This window comes from Sparus aurata, chromosome 5 (assembly GCF_900880675.1).
Source record: "Sparus aurata chromosome 5, fSpaAur1.1, whole genome shotgun sequence".
NCBI lineage: Eukaryota > Metazoa > Chordata > Actinopteri > Spariformes > Sparidae > Sparus > Sparus aurata.
In genome coordinates this window covers 19,841,798-19,858,595 of record NC_044191.1, presented here as the reverse complement: position 1 = coordinate 19,858,595, position 16,798 = coordinate 19,841,798, and the positions used below count along the sequence as shown (strand labels likewise).

At 40.3% G+C, this 16,798-nt stretch overlaps 1 protein-coding gene across 4 annotated transcripts in view; it reads left to right on the top strand.

Annotated features, from left to right (window-relative positions):
• The window catches only part of adamts3 (ADAM metallopeptidase with thrombospondin type 1 motif, 3), a 139,836-nt gene extending 123,559 nt beyond the window's left edge, over nucleotides 1–16,277 (top strand). For all 4 annotated transcript variants that reach the window (XM_030418205.1, XM_030418206.1, XM_030418204.1 and 1 more), the window contains 5 exons: nucleotides 758–914; nucleotides 2,480–2,612; nucleotides 6,375–6,582; nucleotides 9,958–10,075; nucleotides 12,353–16,277. In XM_030418205.1, the coding sequence (XP_030274065.1) occupies nucleotides 758–914; nucleotides 2,480–2,612; nucleotides 6,375–6,582; nucleotides 9,958–10,075; nucleotides 12,353–12,834 (1,098 nt within the window). In that variant the 3' untranslated portion in view covers nucleotides 12,835–16,277. The remainder of the gene's footprint in view (nucleotides 1–757; nucleotides 915–2,479; nucleotides 2,613–6,374; nucleotides 6,583–9,957; nucleotides 10,076–12,352) is intronic.
• The last annotated feature ends 521 nt before the right edge of the window (nucleotides 16,278–16,798 follow it).

Below are 16,798 nucleotides of genomic sequence, written 5' to 3'. Positions count from 1 at the left end.
ACTCTCTTTGAGGGAAAGGAGTTAAGGTCTGGTCAAAATGTTGCTGGAATTGTCGGAGAGATGCTAAAGGGGTCTTAGAAGTCGCCACAAGAAAATTGTTTCTGGCTTCTACAGCGCAAGTGTGTTTGCTTTGTCTCTCATCAGCCCGACAGATCCTATCAGTCATTTGGACACTGACTAACGATATCATGTTATAAAATGTATGATATACACCATGAAATAATACCTTGATATGACATTAGATGAAATTCCTTCGTACAAGTTTAAAGAATATAATTCCAAGTTATTTGATAGGAAATGTGTAATATTTATATTTTTTTCAGCCTGCATTGATGGTAGAGTAGTTCAAGTAATTTGTATGTGTGTTAACCTCTTAAAACCGAATACCCACAACCAAACCCGCTTTAAGGTTTCTCAATCGAAGCACTCCTGCAGAGTGTCTTATTCAGCCAGTTGTTTTCCTTTTGGAGTTGAACCCTGCAACAACCCTGTGAAATAAACCTGATCGAAAGAAAAGCTCAGAAACAGCAGATGAGGTTTTTTTTTTTTTTTTGTTGACCAGGGTTCAGTCTTCTTTTGTCCATGAACTCTTCTAAGATGTATAACAACCTCGAGGGGGGTTTATGGAAAATGATTCCTGCTCTTGAGATTAAACATAACTCATTTATATCCAATAATTTTGCAAGTATTCTAATGCAAATACACCACACAGAGGATGATGATATACGCGTAATGTGTTTCTTCCTCTGGTTTGCAGATTATACCCAAGGACAATGAGACACGGTCCACTTTAATGTACAAGTACATCATCCATGAAGATTCAGTGCCTGTCAACAACAACAATGTCATCCAGGAGGACACGTATGAGTGGGCTCTGAAGAGCTGGTCTCCATGTTCCAAACCCTGTGCCGGCGGTAAGGGAAGAATTACCATCAAATTAGAAGAGAACAGATGAATCATTTCTTTTCTTTTTTCTTGTACAAAAACATTTTTCTACATATCACAGGCGTAGGCAGCTTTCAAATTAACGATAATTCGACCTGAAATAAACAAGAAGAGCTGTGTGTTTTAATGAGGTGCTGTCGTATGTCTGTAGACACATGCTCATGGCGGTTGCATTCAGGAATTTAAAAAAACAGTCTTTACAGTGTTGACATTAGTGATTGTACTATGAGTGGCATCTCTCTGCAACATGGACACCTTATATATTTCTGGTTAATTTTGGATACAGCAAATCCCCCGTCCCACAACTGGCAGGGCGCCACGAACACACTCCCACACATCTGCTTGACTCATATAATAATAATCTTATTAATGTGTTCTTTTTAGAGGTTAGTCAGTCGATACAGTGTTTGCAGTGTATTCCCTGTTTGGTAAGGATGATAGTTGTCGACACATGATTCGAAAGTACAATGAGAGTTTTCTTTGAGTCTATATGAATGTTTTATGAAAATGACACCACGTTTGCTACAAAATGTAACTTAGCTGTGTGAAACAAGGGGAAAAATAGGTACCTTTTGAAATTCTTTTAACATTTGATCAACAATGCACTTTTTCCAATACTTTTAGATGGATAAATATTTATCTGTGTTAAATGTTGCTGAACATACATCTTTATTTAGCTAAATTATTATATAGTCGGAAACTGGGTAAATGAAGCAGCTAAGAACAGCCACGCTTGCAATCCTTTTATTTGTAAGCTGTTATCTCAACGTCATGGGTTAACGATTGCTCAAGATAACGCTGCTCATTTTCTCATGGTAACAGGTTAATTTATCTTGTTATCTTGAGTAGACAAACAGCCGATTTTCTGAGATAACAAGTTAATTTGATAAGAGGAAATGAATTCTTTAGATTCAAAAGAGCGGATTGCGAAATACACACACTGCTCCTCAGGCCAGGTTTGGGAGTAACAGAGCAAACCACATACACTTTTTATAAACTTTAGATATTTGTTTTAAAAGATGTTTTACCTAGTGATTTGATAAGAGGGTATGTATATGATGGCTAATTGTTGTAAGGGATAGGCGTACATAAAGTGGTCATTTTAAACTGTTGAGTAAGCTACAGCCAAAAGAACTCTTATTGGCACAGGAGAACTAGAGAAGAAACTCCCCACACTGAAGGGTCTGCGAATGGCTTTATTAAGTATGTGTACACACAAGTGAGATTTTAAGTACGTTCTGATGCGTTGAGCAATAATGTTGATCAGCTTCAATCAGTGGCTACACTTGTCTTCTCGAGACAATGGCATTAAGAGAATCAGTTGCAAGCACAGCCGTTCTCGGCGCCATTCAAGAAGAATAATAATAAAGAAGACCACAAATCTGAGCAAGCATTCAATGCTCCACAGCTTCTGGTACTTGAAAGGTTATGATACGGTTTGATTTCCAGCCTGTGCAAATGGCTGGGTAATGATCGAAATGTACCCAATTGCTTCTTTATATGTTCCCTTGTTTCACCTGTGCTTCCTTTGCAGGTTATCAGTACACCAAGTATGGCTGTCGAAAGAAAGGGGACACAAAGATGCTCCATCGAGGCTACTGCGACGCCAGCAAAAAGCCAAAGCCCATCCGCAGAATGTGTAATCTTCAGGACTGCACACAGCCTCAGTGAGTGCACACTTCCCAACTTCACTCACAGGAAAATATATTGAGGAGTTATTACAAGTGCTGATTAGATTCAAACTGGGACTTAGCTGCAGTCTATTAAGATAAAATGTTTAAGCGTCTCCTCTCAGTGTGAGCTGAATTTGAATGAGCTTCTTTTTCACTGTGGTGTCTGCAATTTAGAGGCAATGGAGAGAAAGAAGGCTCTCCAAAATCTGCCCTGTTACATCAAGAGGTTAAGTATGATCATTATGGGGTTATAAACTGAGAGTATAAAAGAGTGGGATAAAAGTTTCAGAAATCTTGAACACCTTGTGTAACTGCTGCCAAATTCACAAGAAGATATACATACAGCGGAATTTCTGAGGAAGTTTGCTAAATTGCGACCGTCAGCCAGTAGGTGTGTCTTGTATTCAGAGATCTAAGTCAAAATTTTCTTTGCACTCCCTCTCCAACTTTTCTGAGATTGTATAAACCTCATTAACAGTCTAAATATTAAACGTTTGAATTTGTTCTCCTAAAATATATAGTGCCCCTTTAAAGGTGTTAAAATAGGCTGATAATACAAAAACCTGCAAACTGCATCAAGGATTAAATCAGAAATATTGGGAAAAAATGTGATCAAACAACGAATCGAATCATTCTAGCTCAATGGAGTCATTGCATGGGGCATTAAGTTGTCTCTTCTATACTTTTGACATTAAGCTGACAAAAACAGAAAGAAAGTTTCCTGTCTCCAGCACATTATATCAGTGATTCCCATTTGACATACTGCGCCTGAAGCAGCAGTGTTAATCTCTATTTATACTCACCTCTTAATGTTTGTTTTAATGCTGCTTTAAATCTAGTTGGACTCAAACCTTGTGAGACCCAGCCAGTTAGTAAATCTCTCAAAGTTTGCACAGAGTTTCCTGTGCAGTGTGTCTAGACAGGTCTACTTTTTAATCAATACATCCTTTCAGTGTGACCTGACTGAGAATGAGCTTTGTTGCAAGATATCAGTCTGCTTTAAAGTTTTACCAAACAAGAACAGAAACGAGACATTGTGAGGGCGACATGGCCTCTCTGGGTGAGGACACATTCAGGCTGCTCCACTGTATGTGCCGACTGAGGTGAGGGTGTCCAAATGCAGGGTCTGGAAAAAAGAAGGCCTGCAGGTGATTAAAGAGGGCTGCATAAGCTGATTGATGGCGCAGGCTGTGAATGCACCAAGACGAGAGGGAAGTTTAAAGGCAGCTGCCCGAAAAAGAAAAAACGAAAAGGAAAAACTGCACCCAAGAGCATCCATCAAAATCTTACAGCTGCATGTGCATCAGCTTCTTTAGGTCAATACATAGCCATGATGCAAGGCTTCACATGTGCTAATGTTACCCACGGGCAGTCCTGTTCATCTTCAAACCGAAGCAGCGAGAGAGGAGAGAGATCTGACTTTGGATGGAATGGATTCACTCAATGCTGTTAAGGAAACTGTATTTCTCTCATGTTTTTACTGACTTCTCTTTGAGCGCACCTCCTGGACTTAAAGCGTCATGTCAAAACCAAGGTTAAAATCTGTTTCTGTGCAAATCAAAGAATTTGAGAGATTATGAGAGCTGCCGCCTGGGTGGAGGTATGTGCTCTACTTTTCCTTTCACTGACTTTGTACTCTGTACTGATATCTGAGTTGGTTCGTGTGAGGAGGCAGACCCTAAAGAAAGGTGAATTCCCTCAATAGCTAGCCTAAATTTTTTTTTCATCATTGCCAGACTCCCCGCCTTGCATCATGACTGGGATTTGAGGCAAACTTGAGGAGAGGAGGAGTGGAGGCAAAGGCAGAGGAGATAAGAAATGTCAAGGAGAAGATGTAGGGCCGTGTGCCTAAAAATGATTCAAGTGGGACCCTGACGATGTAGGGTACCACCAGCTGGGAGAGCATCGGCTGGAGATGTTTTTGCCCTGTGTGTGTGTGTGTGTGTGTGTATCCAGCTGTCGTTCTGCCTATTTGCATTTGTTTGTGTGAAAAAGATGTAGCAGTTTGTCAGATTTAATAAGCAGCAGCATACTGTGCGAGGGATATAGATTTTACACCATTTACAGACCATTTTGTACACACCAGCAAGCGACTGATCACGACTAGCTTCGACATGTCCACGGTCTGACCCACGACCACTCCATAGACGATCTCAGCACTCATGGGTAGGACTGTGCACATTTTTTCGAACCTGGCAAGTTGTCAAAACGGCAGCTGCGTTAGTTCCCGCTACAAAAGCTGTTGGAGGACCATGTTTTTCCATGATGACGCACATTCCAACACACAGCAATGTATAACCCCTGTGAGAAAAAGGGGCTACCGTGTAAGGCATTAAAAACTTGCCATCATAATTGAAATATTCAGAGGAAGTTCTGAACAAACACTTCTAATCCTCACAAACAACTAAGCAAATGGGTTCGTCAGTCTGAAGGAGTTTTGACCACTGTTAACATTCTGTACCCCTAAAGTACTGCAGCCTCTGAATGTTTGATGAAAATACACTGGAGTGGATTTCTGATGTGAGTGGACTAACCCTTTGTTATAAATACACCCGGAGCTGATCAAGCTGCATTTCAATAGAATCTAATGAGTCAGTTCCAGTGCTACCAAGTACATATTCAAGTGTTCTCCATTACCTACACATCATGTCATTATCCTCTGTTGAATATTAACGCCTCACCTCACACACACACACACACACACACACACACACACACACACACACACACACACACGCCCACACAGACAGATACAGTCCTTCTGGGAAAATCAACTTCATTGACAGACTCGGGGGAAGAAGACAGTCACACAGATGGCGTCTGATGTTTTTCTGGGAATTAATACAAATGTTTTATTTGAGAGTGTAAGTCAGTCAGCATGACAGCTTTCACCATTTTAAAGGGATGTGTTGCTTTATGTGTGAGAGGTGTCGGGTGAGTCTAAACTTTTGGGAGAATTTTTAATCTGCGTTCAGAGCACTCAGGCTTTGTCCTCAGTGAATATGTCATAGCTGCATGCCATTTCTCCGTATGTATTTCTATCCTGCGTCAGTGAATGCTATGATTAAAGCTCTTCACACCTGCTCCTGAATTCCAAACAATTCTTCTTTGCTGGCCTGCAAAGAATCGTTTTCCATTGTGCTCGCCTTTTGTCGCCCTTTAGGAAGACCCATTTACCGTCTCAACCACCGCGATGTGATTGTAGATTTATAAACGTTGTGAGGGATTCCGATCTTGAATTCATCCAGAGGCAAATTCCATCAAATTAAACACAACAAACGTGAAGACAAAGAAAAGCACGTAGCAACATGGAGTCCAAGAGCCTTTCTGAATATTTACAGTTGTATTATGTCCTCGATCAGCCTTTTGAAGTTAACTTTCCTGCTCACTTTAGACTGGAGTAGATTATTCTCAGCTTTTACTGAAACTACAACTTGTATTGATGCGAATCAGACTCATGTTCCCATGCAGGGAGAAGTTGGTTCCTGCTGCCAGATGACACTCTCCAGGAGAAGTGCAATGACTATTTAATTAATCAAGTTGTCAATCAACAGAAAATTAATCAGCATCTGTTCTATAATAACCATTAATCAGTTCGAAGGCAAAAAATGCAAAAAAAACAATTCCAGGTTATCAAACGTGAGAATTTGCTGCTGTACTCTGTTAGCAGGGTTTTAGACTCATTAAATTAACTGTTTTTGAAGTAGTTAAAAGTAGCTCATATCCTCAGCAGTACCCTCACTTTGATTTCTCCAGATGGATCTCAGAGGAATGGGAGCATTGTACCAAGACCTGCGGCACCCTGGGCTTTCAGATACGGACAGTTCGGTGTGTGCAGTTCCTCCACGACGGCACCAACCGCTCCGTCCACAGCAAGTACTGCAGCGGAGAGAAGCCAGAGAGCCGAAGGCCCTGTAACAGAGTCCCATGTCCGGCCCAGTGGAGGACCGGAGCGTGGTCAGAGGTACAGCATCCACATGATCTATTTGAAAGAGAGATTTTATGTATAAACTCTGTACTTCCTTCACCTGGGTGTTGATGATTTAGCCACAGATCCATCCGATTAATCGGATCGGACTTATGTTGGCTGATCCAATTAAGCCATCATAAGTTGATTGGAAACAAGTCTTGTTTCCAATCAACTTATGTTGGCTTAATCGCTATCAGCTCACCATTTGTCCTGTAAATAGGTGTCAATACAACAGCAGCTTTTACATGCCTGATATCCTTAACATGACAAGGCCGCTTATAAAGATAGAGCACGAGACATCCGATATTTTATTTGAAGCAGCGTTGCATCTCATTCGGAAACACAGCGGTCTCAGTTAACCAATTCCCTGCATCCAAATGAGACCTTTGAAACCGTTCGAAAAAATCCAATAGATCAGACCAGACATCAAGCTTAGCGGCAAAGAGCAGATAAGAGCTAATAAGATGCAGTTCTTCATTTCAGCAGTTCATTTTTGAGTTGTGGTCAGATTTCTGATAGCATGGCTTGGAGAATAACTCATCGAATGTGTGAGCATTTAAGCATGATAGTAGTTTGTTGTGAAATTAATGATAAAAATGATTTTTACTTCTTAAGGGGTTTAGCTTTCTTCTTTTAATAATTCACAAAAGCAGAGTTTATTCAACATTTTACAATTGCTTTGAATTTAATCATGTTACACATTACTCATTACTATGTATCACATTTGTATGCACTGCAACTTTCATGTTAAACTTGATATATGCCCACATATCCCGGCGGGACATACACAAGATGCTCCTTTTATCAGCTTTATGCTGCATCTAAACTGCGTTTAACAATAATGTTGTAATGTGAGTTGCAAATTACAAGTTCAATGTAACAGATTACAGGAATGCGTTACCTTGTACTGCGTTACCCCCCAACACTGCTCAGGAGTAGGCCAATTTTAAATCAAGTTTATTTGCACAACCCAGAATAACAAATCAAAGTTACATTAAGAAGCTCTAGAACTGGTACAAAAACAGCTAAGGACATGATCCCTTGTAAGTCTCATAAGGAATTGCATGCTGATTTGTTTGAAAGACGCTATGTAAAGTTGGATTGCTACATCCATTCACTGATAACCCCAAGGAATTGTTAGCGTTAGATATGATTTTCAAGGGGCGGCTGTAGCTCAGTGGGCAGAGCTGGTGGACCAGTGATCAGTAGGTCGCTGGTTCGAATCCCCTGCTCCCCTGGGGTGGGACTGAGCTACATGCCGAAGTATCCTTGAGCAAGATACTGAACCCCAGAATTGCTCCTGATGTGCAGTTGGCACCCTGTAGAGCAGCCACTGCCATCAGTAAGGGTCCTGCAATGAGCTGGCGACTCGTTCAGGGTGTACCCTGGCCTTCGGCCATAAGTCGAACTGGATTTGGCCCCAGTAAGCCCCGCAACCCCCCACGGGGGGATAGAAAGCGGCAACATCCCGCAACCCTGTCAGAAAAGCAGAAAAGAAAACGAACGAACGAAGATATGGTCTTCACAGTACAAACGGTGTTGTGTAACACTCTTCTATTGATATCTCTTAAAAGGCCATGGTGTTCCTTTATACATGTAGTCTGAATGAAAAAGGGAAAAGGTGTTCATATTTGTCATCAACACTTAAAGGGATAGTTTGCTTTTTTTGAAGTGGGGTCATATAAAGTACATATCTATAGTCGATCTGTTTCCTACCGTAATCACCGATCAGCGCAGCCTCCGTTTGGAGAAGTAGAGAGCTGCTCCAGCCCAGACGCTCAGCTTTGTACTGCAGTGAACGGGGTTCAGCAAAAAAGCGAAATTAACCACCAAAAACAAGGCTCACTTAAAATGTTTTACATCAATTCAAGTGTACGTTGTATAGGTAAAATTCACACCGCTTTACATTGCAGTCAGACCGCGCTTTCTTTTGGCACTACATTTTCTCAACCGCAGAACCCCCGTATCCCTACGCACTAGCGTAACTGGGCAACAGCTGATCTGCGAGCGGCAGAATACAGCGCGAGGCCCAGCTGCTGGACGAGAGGTTTACTTTCGATAAAAACGAAACTTATCTCTCCGTATCCTTCCACATTAGCGCTCATGCGTAGGGATACGGGGGTTCTGCAGTGTGAATTTAAAGCGGTGTGAATTTTACCTATACAACGTACACTTGACCTGATGTAAATTTTTTTAGGTGAGCCTTGTTATAGGTGGTTAATTTCGCTTTTTTGCTGAACCCCGTTCACTGCAGTACAAAGCTGAGCATCTGGGCTGGAGCAGCTCTCTACTTCTCCAAACCTAGGCTGCGCTGATCGGTGATTACAGTAGGAAACAGATCGACTATTGATATGTACTTTATATGACCCCACTTCAAAAAAAACGAACTATCCCTTTAAGCTGACTGTGTGTCAATGGTATTAGTGATACGAGACAGAAGCAGTGCTGTGGCAACAAAGAAAGACAGAGAGAATTTGAAGCTGGAACTGGAAATAAATAATGGATAATGGGATGGTTTCAGCCAGGACACAAGAAACATGCAGTTCAGTAGAAGGTAGAATAAAATAAGAGAAGCAACATTTGTCAGCATAGGTTTTTGTACATTTCTGCCAGATATTCTCAATCATCCCTCCAACAAATTTTATTCAGACTCCAGCATATTTTGCACATGGCATATTAGGATGAGTGTTTTTAAAGATGCCCAAATGTGTTGCTTAAGTTGGAGGACAAATTCTTGTAGGTGTGTCTGACATGTACTAACTCTTGAATGCATGGTGCAAATACAACCAAATCTATGAGGCAGGCGCATCTACTCTGAGGGAGGTTTTTTTTTTTAATGTGTTTGGCACTCAAGCAAATGATACGTTTAAATGGGATCAGTGGTTGTGAGGTGGATGTGCTTAAAACCCAACTCATGTTTGTGCAAAGCTTTATTTTTCACAGATTAGATTTGGGATATCACTGTGTGTGTGTGTGTAATCTGAGCTGCCAGATGGAGATATATTAAAATTAATATGTATTGCAGCTTTTTTTTAATTCTACAGTGACATTACAAAAAAATGAAGTAAACTGAAGTTGACAGTCCAAACAAGCAACAATAAAGTATGCTTCGTGTTAACCATGGGACAAAATGTTTCAGCAGTATGCGACAGACTTTACTTCTTGCAGCTTTCCGTGTTGACACTCACGGAGAAATACAGTGATGTCTCTGCCAGGTCAACTGTGTAGCCAAACATTATGTTTCTTGGACCTCAAGTCGATTCACCATCCCACCCACCTATCCTGACATTTCCTGTTGGCTGTTTGAGCTGCCTTCACTTCTGTTCTTTGACGATATGTGAGTGAGCCACTGTCTGTGCTCTTCCACAGTGCTCTGTGACCTGCGGAGAGGGAATGGAGAGGCGTCTGGTCACTTGCCGGATTGGAGATCAGTGTAATGGAGACAAACCTGAAAATGTGAGACAGTGCAGACCGGGACCCTGCCATGGTAAAAACAACGTCTCTTAAGAGCTGAGGACAAATGAATACCTCTTCAAGCAGCACAGATGAAGTTTCTTTTTAAGTCTATGGGTCAATATTTCAGCACATTTTGGCTTCTTCAGAATAAGTAAACATTTATTTGAACACTTCTCCAAAATAAACCACAAAATACACCATTTGTCATTTGTTTCCAAAAGTCAAAACCTCCTTAACTATGAATCATGTATTTTTCCAACCTTCCAGGCAGCCTTTGGTTTTCATTCATTTCTGTATGGCATAAAAAAAAATAGGCCGACCCATGATTTATCACAGTGGACATAAAGTCAGCATTAATTACTTCCATTAATGTTGGATGGTAAATGTAGTGCAAGTACATATTTACCAGAAAAGCCTGCACTCCTTTCAGAACTATAGTCACACAAGGAATAATATGCAAACTTGAGGTAGATATTCCTGTGTAACTGAAGTCTTCCAAGTCAGCTTGGTGACTTTATTTTTTCGGCTGTTGTTATGCTACATTTAAGCATGGACAGAACTAAAATATCAAGGGTTTTAACCGTAAAACAGGGAGTAAACACAGAGCTCCTCACCAGGAGACAGGTTTACTTACTGTAAGTCAGGTTGTCTAATGATGATGCTTTAAAACAGCTAACTTGAATCATTTCAACTTTAAATAGCCTATACATCGTTTCTAGCATTCCTTTAAAAAAGAGGATTTTCTAGTGTCAGTTTAATATATGATTGTAATCCTCAAATGTCTACACATGCACATACAATCCTTTCGTTAAAATGTAAATGCTGAGTTGATATTCATAACCGAGCTACGGGGATAGACTAGGAAGGCGACGCAGAAGCCACACACTCTCTCCTGTCCATAAAAGCACGCGCTGTATATCTTACATTGATCCACAGCATACGTGGCTGTTCAAAAATATTACTTTCAGGGTTCTGAGAGCTTTAAAATTACTATGGCACTACATATACATAGAGTAATGATTAAAGCAAATCCATACATGATAGACGTGCATATATATTGTGGATACTTCATCATTTAACTGAGCATGCTGACAAGGTGAGTTCAGTTAAAAACAAACAACTTCTCGTGCAGTACACTGTGGTGCATTCATACCATCCAAAATATGAGGGTCAATAAAAAGAAGCAAGATTTTAAAACAGAGGAATGAGGAGTCTAAAACTCAAGATGTCGACATATCTTTTTTGCTTCCAGTAGTTTTTTATTATTCTTTTGTTTTTGTTTTTTTTTTACTTTCCTTAGTGTTTTGTTTTTAAGCTGAGAAGCCAACCAAACTGTCCCTATGCCATATTGTGTATAATAACTACGCTCACTTTGTTCCTCTCTTGCATCAGCATCCTCAAAGACTCTTTCAGCAACAACAGTGTCTGTCCACTGCACAATAAAAAAAAGATTTCAGGCATTAGCTACCATCGTTGTCTGGATTTGGAGTCACACAACTAAGAGGTTCAAAATAATTTTCTCATTGGAAGCCTTCAGAGCGTAAGCCTCAAGAACCTTTTTCAAATGAGAAACAGATGCTCATGAATGTTACTAGAATGTGATGCTAATGTCAACACATGAGAGGCACTAACTATCGGTGCTTATGATCACGCTGCACTTCACAAACTTCAGCATCTGTTAGATTTTCTCGGCAAGCGGGTTGGGCAAGAAAATGTGCTAATAGTATCACTGCTGTTTCTGTGTTTGATGTATAGTAATGAGAAGACACACGCTGCCTGCAGGCATAAGGAAAAAAAATCCTCCCCGCCAATCATCACACAAGTCTACGGCCTTTTTACCTTTATTGTTATAGAAGAAGCAACATCCCGCTTATCCAGGAACATATTTAAGGCTTTTGTTAAAAATTCATGAGGTCATTCTAAAGATCGGCTGTATGTGTGATTAGAAAAGAGATCCTATCTATCACTGCACTGCATCTCGCCAACATGTGAATAAGGGGAGCACTAGCATCACTTTTTTTGCCCTTTGCCAGCGGTATGTACAGTGGTAGGGATCTGGGATCACAGCGCTCATCGTTACAGAGAGTTCAACCTTCTGCTGAATGTGCTATGCACGAAATGTTCTACAATTTTTTTTTGTGGCACAAACACTTAGCCGTCACTCTCCTAAAAGCAATGCTGTAGTGCTCAGTAATGCATCCATTTCCACGCCACTTTTTTTTTGATCTCCTTTCAAGGCCTTCCCTCACCACTTTTCAGTGCTGTGTCTCACGTGTTTGGCTCAAACCGTATGCTCTGTGCCTTTCAGATGAGCCGTGTAATGGAGACAAATCCATCTTCTGCCAAATGGAGGTCCTAGCACGGTACTGCTCTATCCCAGGCTACAACAAACTGTGCTGTGACTCCTGCAGCAAGCGCAGTGGAGCTCTGTCTCTATTTTCAGATGCTGCTGAGACGGAGGAGCACGTTCGATTTGGATCAGCCTCCCAGCTGCTTGAGACATTAACTGCCTCTGTGGCGGCCAACGGCACCCGCGGTGGGAAACAAGGCTCAGGCAAAGGATCAGCCCCAACAGGCAAAGCCGCGAAACAGGTCACCACCCCTGCTCCACTTAAGAAAACCCCAGCAAAGATCACCAAAGCACCAAGGCGGGTACCACGACACATCGGTCTCACTGGCAGGAAGCTGCCTGCCATGACAACACTCCCCCTGGCAGACCCGGCTGAGGGTCAGAGGTCAAGCAGCTTGACAGATAGTCGGTGGCCTACATATTCTGAAGTGGGGAGATGAAAGTGATGCCCTTTTCCCATCTGAACTCTTAATGTACAGTAGTATCATCATTCAGCTTCATCCTGAGTCTTTTCACACCAAAAACACCACAGAGAGAGAAACAGAGAGAAAGAGAGAAAAAGTGCTGGTTCACTTTGTTGTTAAGACTTTCCCTTTTTCCTTTTGCCCCTGATATTGACTTTCATACTTGATATTAAGAGGAGAAAATGTTACAATCATATTAAGGTAAAGTGGGAAATGGTCCAAAGGTAATTTCCATCTGTGTCAAATGAAAAGCTTAATGAAACAGCTGCAGTAGTTCATAGTGAATAATTATAGTGGTTCAAAATAGCCAAAGGACAGATTTAATTGAATTACAGAATCTATTTTTCTACACTGCTCCAAACTTCAAACATGTCAGTAAATGTTACTGGTTGTGTAATTCCAACCGAACTCTTGACTTTTTTGACACAAGTGAGTCATGAAGCCTTGCATTTCCCCTCTGATTGGTCTTTTCTCTGGTTTTATCATTTAATGAATCAGGCCCTGATGTCTGCGTAGCGTTGCAGCAGGTCCTCCGGCAAACGCTCTGCAGACAGCGAGAGAGAAAAGGTCCAGTCATTAAAGTGACAATGTGAACGTTCATGACAACAGATCATTTAATGCAGCTGAAAAGCCCCTTTTTACTTGAAACAAACTGCCTTTGTCTTGCCAAAAAAAAATCAACATTTAAGCTTGGGCGCATATAGAATCCAGCTTTCCCAGTACTTGAGGATTCCTAGCATATACAGTATCATCCACCGGACTTTATGTGGCCACATATGGAAAGTGGCCAGAGGTAAACAAGTTAAAACCATTAGGAAAATGGTTTCAGTTGTATAGATGTTTCATAACCAGCGACGTCTGTTTAGTGGCACTCCACAGTTTGTATGGAAATGGGTATTTATAAAGGTTCCTGTAAATACTGTACATGAAAATAACAGTATTATTTTAATAAGCTAAGGATATGTTCAAGCACCCTTTTAATCAATTAGTGATATGATTATTTCTAACGTTTACATTTTCAGCAGCAGTGTTGAATGGACATTAACAGTCACTGTTACACACTCAAATGCTGGCACAAGGTGCTCTTGGTAATGTTTTAAAAGAATAGTTCAGCATTTTAAGAAATAGGATTATTTGCCTTATTGCACAGAATGGATAAGAAGATTGGTACCACTTTCACATCTGTGCAGTCAATGAAACACTTCAGCCTGGAGACTGGTAGCTTATCTCTGCATAAAGACTAGAAGCACTAGTTCAATAATTAATCTGTTATATTCTGTTTAATCCGTACAAAACTGAAATTTAAAAACAACACAAATATATTTTGTTATCTTTGGAGAGAGCCAGGCCAGCTGTCAGTTTATGTTTGTTGTGCAGAAATAAAAGTGGTTTTCATATTCTCTTACGACATCTGGCAAGAAAGTGATAAAGTTCACTCCCCTAAATGTCAAACTATTCCCATTACTTCTTCACAGCCTTTATATTTTTCTAAATCAGAAATATGTATGGTGCTAGCCAGCAACCTTTTTTACACTTTGTATTGCCCTCTTGTCAAAGTCTTTGCTCAGAAAGGTTGAAGTTGTTAGGGCAAAGAAGAGAACAAACCAGGGAACATATTTAACAATACGTGTCACGTGTAAATACTGTATATTAGATACAGCCGGCTCTTGTTCAGCTTGGACAGATGTGACTTTTCACTATGCAACTGAAATGTGTCCTTCTGTTCTACTTTGATGAAACCACACAAGAAGCAAACACGCAACTTGAAATGTGCTCCGGTTTTTACGTTTTTTTAAGTTAGCAATTAGATTTCAAAAACTTAAAGCTTCATTAAGCGTTTTTTGACCACTAGGGGGCAGAAAGACTCTCAAACAAACTTGCAGTACAGTCCACATGTGCCCATTCACCTATCAGAGTGTTACTGGTCGACACATCCAGCAGAAACACAGCAATATGAGTGTCTGATTGAAACCTGTGTGTGTCCACCCGATAAATGATCACTCGCATTTTAACTCCTATCTGGTATTTACCAACTCCTGAGGGAAATCTGTCTCCTCAGCTCGGTGCTGTTTGGTGCTGACTAACTTACACTCAGCTTTTTGATTTATCTGTTGGAGTTCACAAGGGTGAAACCAATGTGCTCTGAGCTGTGTACTGCTGCGGAGTCAGGTGTTAATTCTCAGTGGGTTCATCACTGTGAGAGACCCTTTACCATTACACAGAGTCGTTTTAGTCCAATTTTTAATATCAAAAATCTCGCTTAATGGAGCTTTAAGCTCATTACATTCTTTCACATTCAGTCTGAACAAGGTTGTACTGAATATATTGTATTTACAGCAAGAAAAGCCTCACTGAAAGCACAAGAAGCTGGACCTTCAGAGGAGTATTACTGTATGTGGAACATGTTATTTTCCGCCTAAGTGTTTCCTAAATGGCTTTTTTTTTTTGATGATAGAAGAAGGTTCAGGAGAGAAAAGCTATTTATTTAGAAATTCAAGACATTCCTCACAACCACCATGCATCTGACTGCAATAGCAAAGACACAGTTTTGTGTTTTCAGCAAAGAAATAGCTCACAACTATTCACACTCACTCCTGTGTGCCAATGTATAATACATGTATATAGCATTGAGTACATAAATATTTATTGAGAGTTAAAGGATTCTGCTTTGTTTTTACGGTATGTGCAGTGCCAGCTGGTCAATAAGCTGCAGCCATTAAACAACTGAAAACTGACCACATTCATGATGCCCTTTTCTTTTTATCAGCCACAATTTCAAAATGTAAAAGGCTTTCTACTTAAAGAGAAAAAAAAAACACCATAGACTAGAATTGACATTGTTTTGTTTGCAAACAATTAGATGTAAATATACATGCTCAATTTTGAGATGTTTTACTTGTCGTCAGAAAGCTGTCTTTTCACAGCTGTTTCGTAGAGGTTGTTAACAGAGCTGTTAAATCAGTGAACATGTACTGGCAGACAAACGCTTTATTTTAACCAATAAAACTTTATTAGCGTAGTAACAGTAATGTTGTTTTTAATGCTGTTTGTAGTTGTCAGTATTGTCTAACCATTTGACATTTTCCTCCCTAGTCCTCTTCACATCCTTTAGCCTATCTGCTGCCTAAACGACATTGCTGCTTGATATGCAGAGTTTGTAATGAAAGATAGGGTAGCTGTAGCTGTTACATTGACAATCCCTGAGCCTCAGACAGATATTACTGCATAGGATTCTCCATGTACTGTATCAATACCCCTGTGCTATCCGTGCATTGAAGTATTATGATTGTCATGACTGTCAGTCACTCTCTGCTCTATTTGCTTTTCTATGTATTTGTGTAGATCGAAGTGTACACTACTGATGCTGTTTGTTGTAATGGGGAGCACATAGCAATAAAAGATCTGATTAACTACTCTGATTTCCTGCTTTCAGGCTTTCTCCATCATTATTTACTGCATCCTGAGTCAAATTAAGTTTGATAACTGTAGCCCAAACACACAAATTCCTCTCGGGGCTGAGCACGTTCACTTTTAACCTTGTGTTTAGAAGATTAACATTGAAAATATTTATTACAAATTCTTAACAAAAACTAGAAACTCAGAAAACAAGAGATCAGCCTTTTTCTTTTATGGCAACTCGTAGGGGTTTGGAGACGGCCCAAACAATTGTAAGAATAAAGTCCTATGGAGCATTTTAAAACATTTTTCTTTTGACATTTGCTGTAGACGTACAAGATCTGGGTTTAATTAATAGACTTTATTTCTGAAAGGGGAGAATAAGATTTTAAACGAGCAATAACTGAAATTAATAGAAGGTTAAAAAATAACTCATATACTGATATACTGAAAATGTAACATAGTGAGTTACTTCTTAATTTATTACTCAGAGCTGTGAAGAGGTCCTGTCAGTTAAAGTGTCTGGCAGTCCTGTGACACTTCT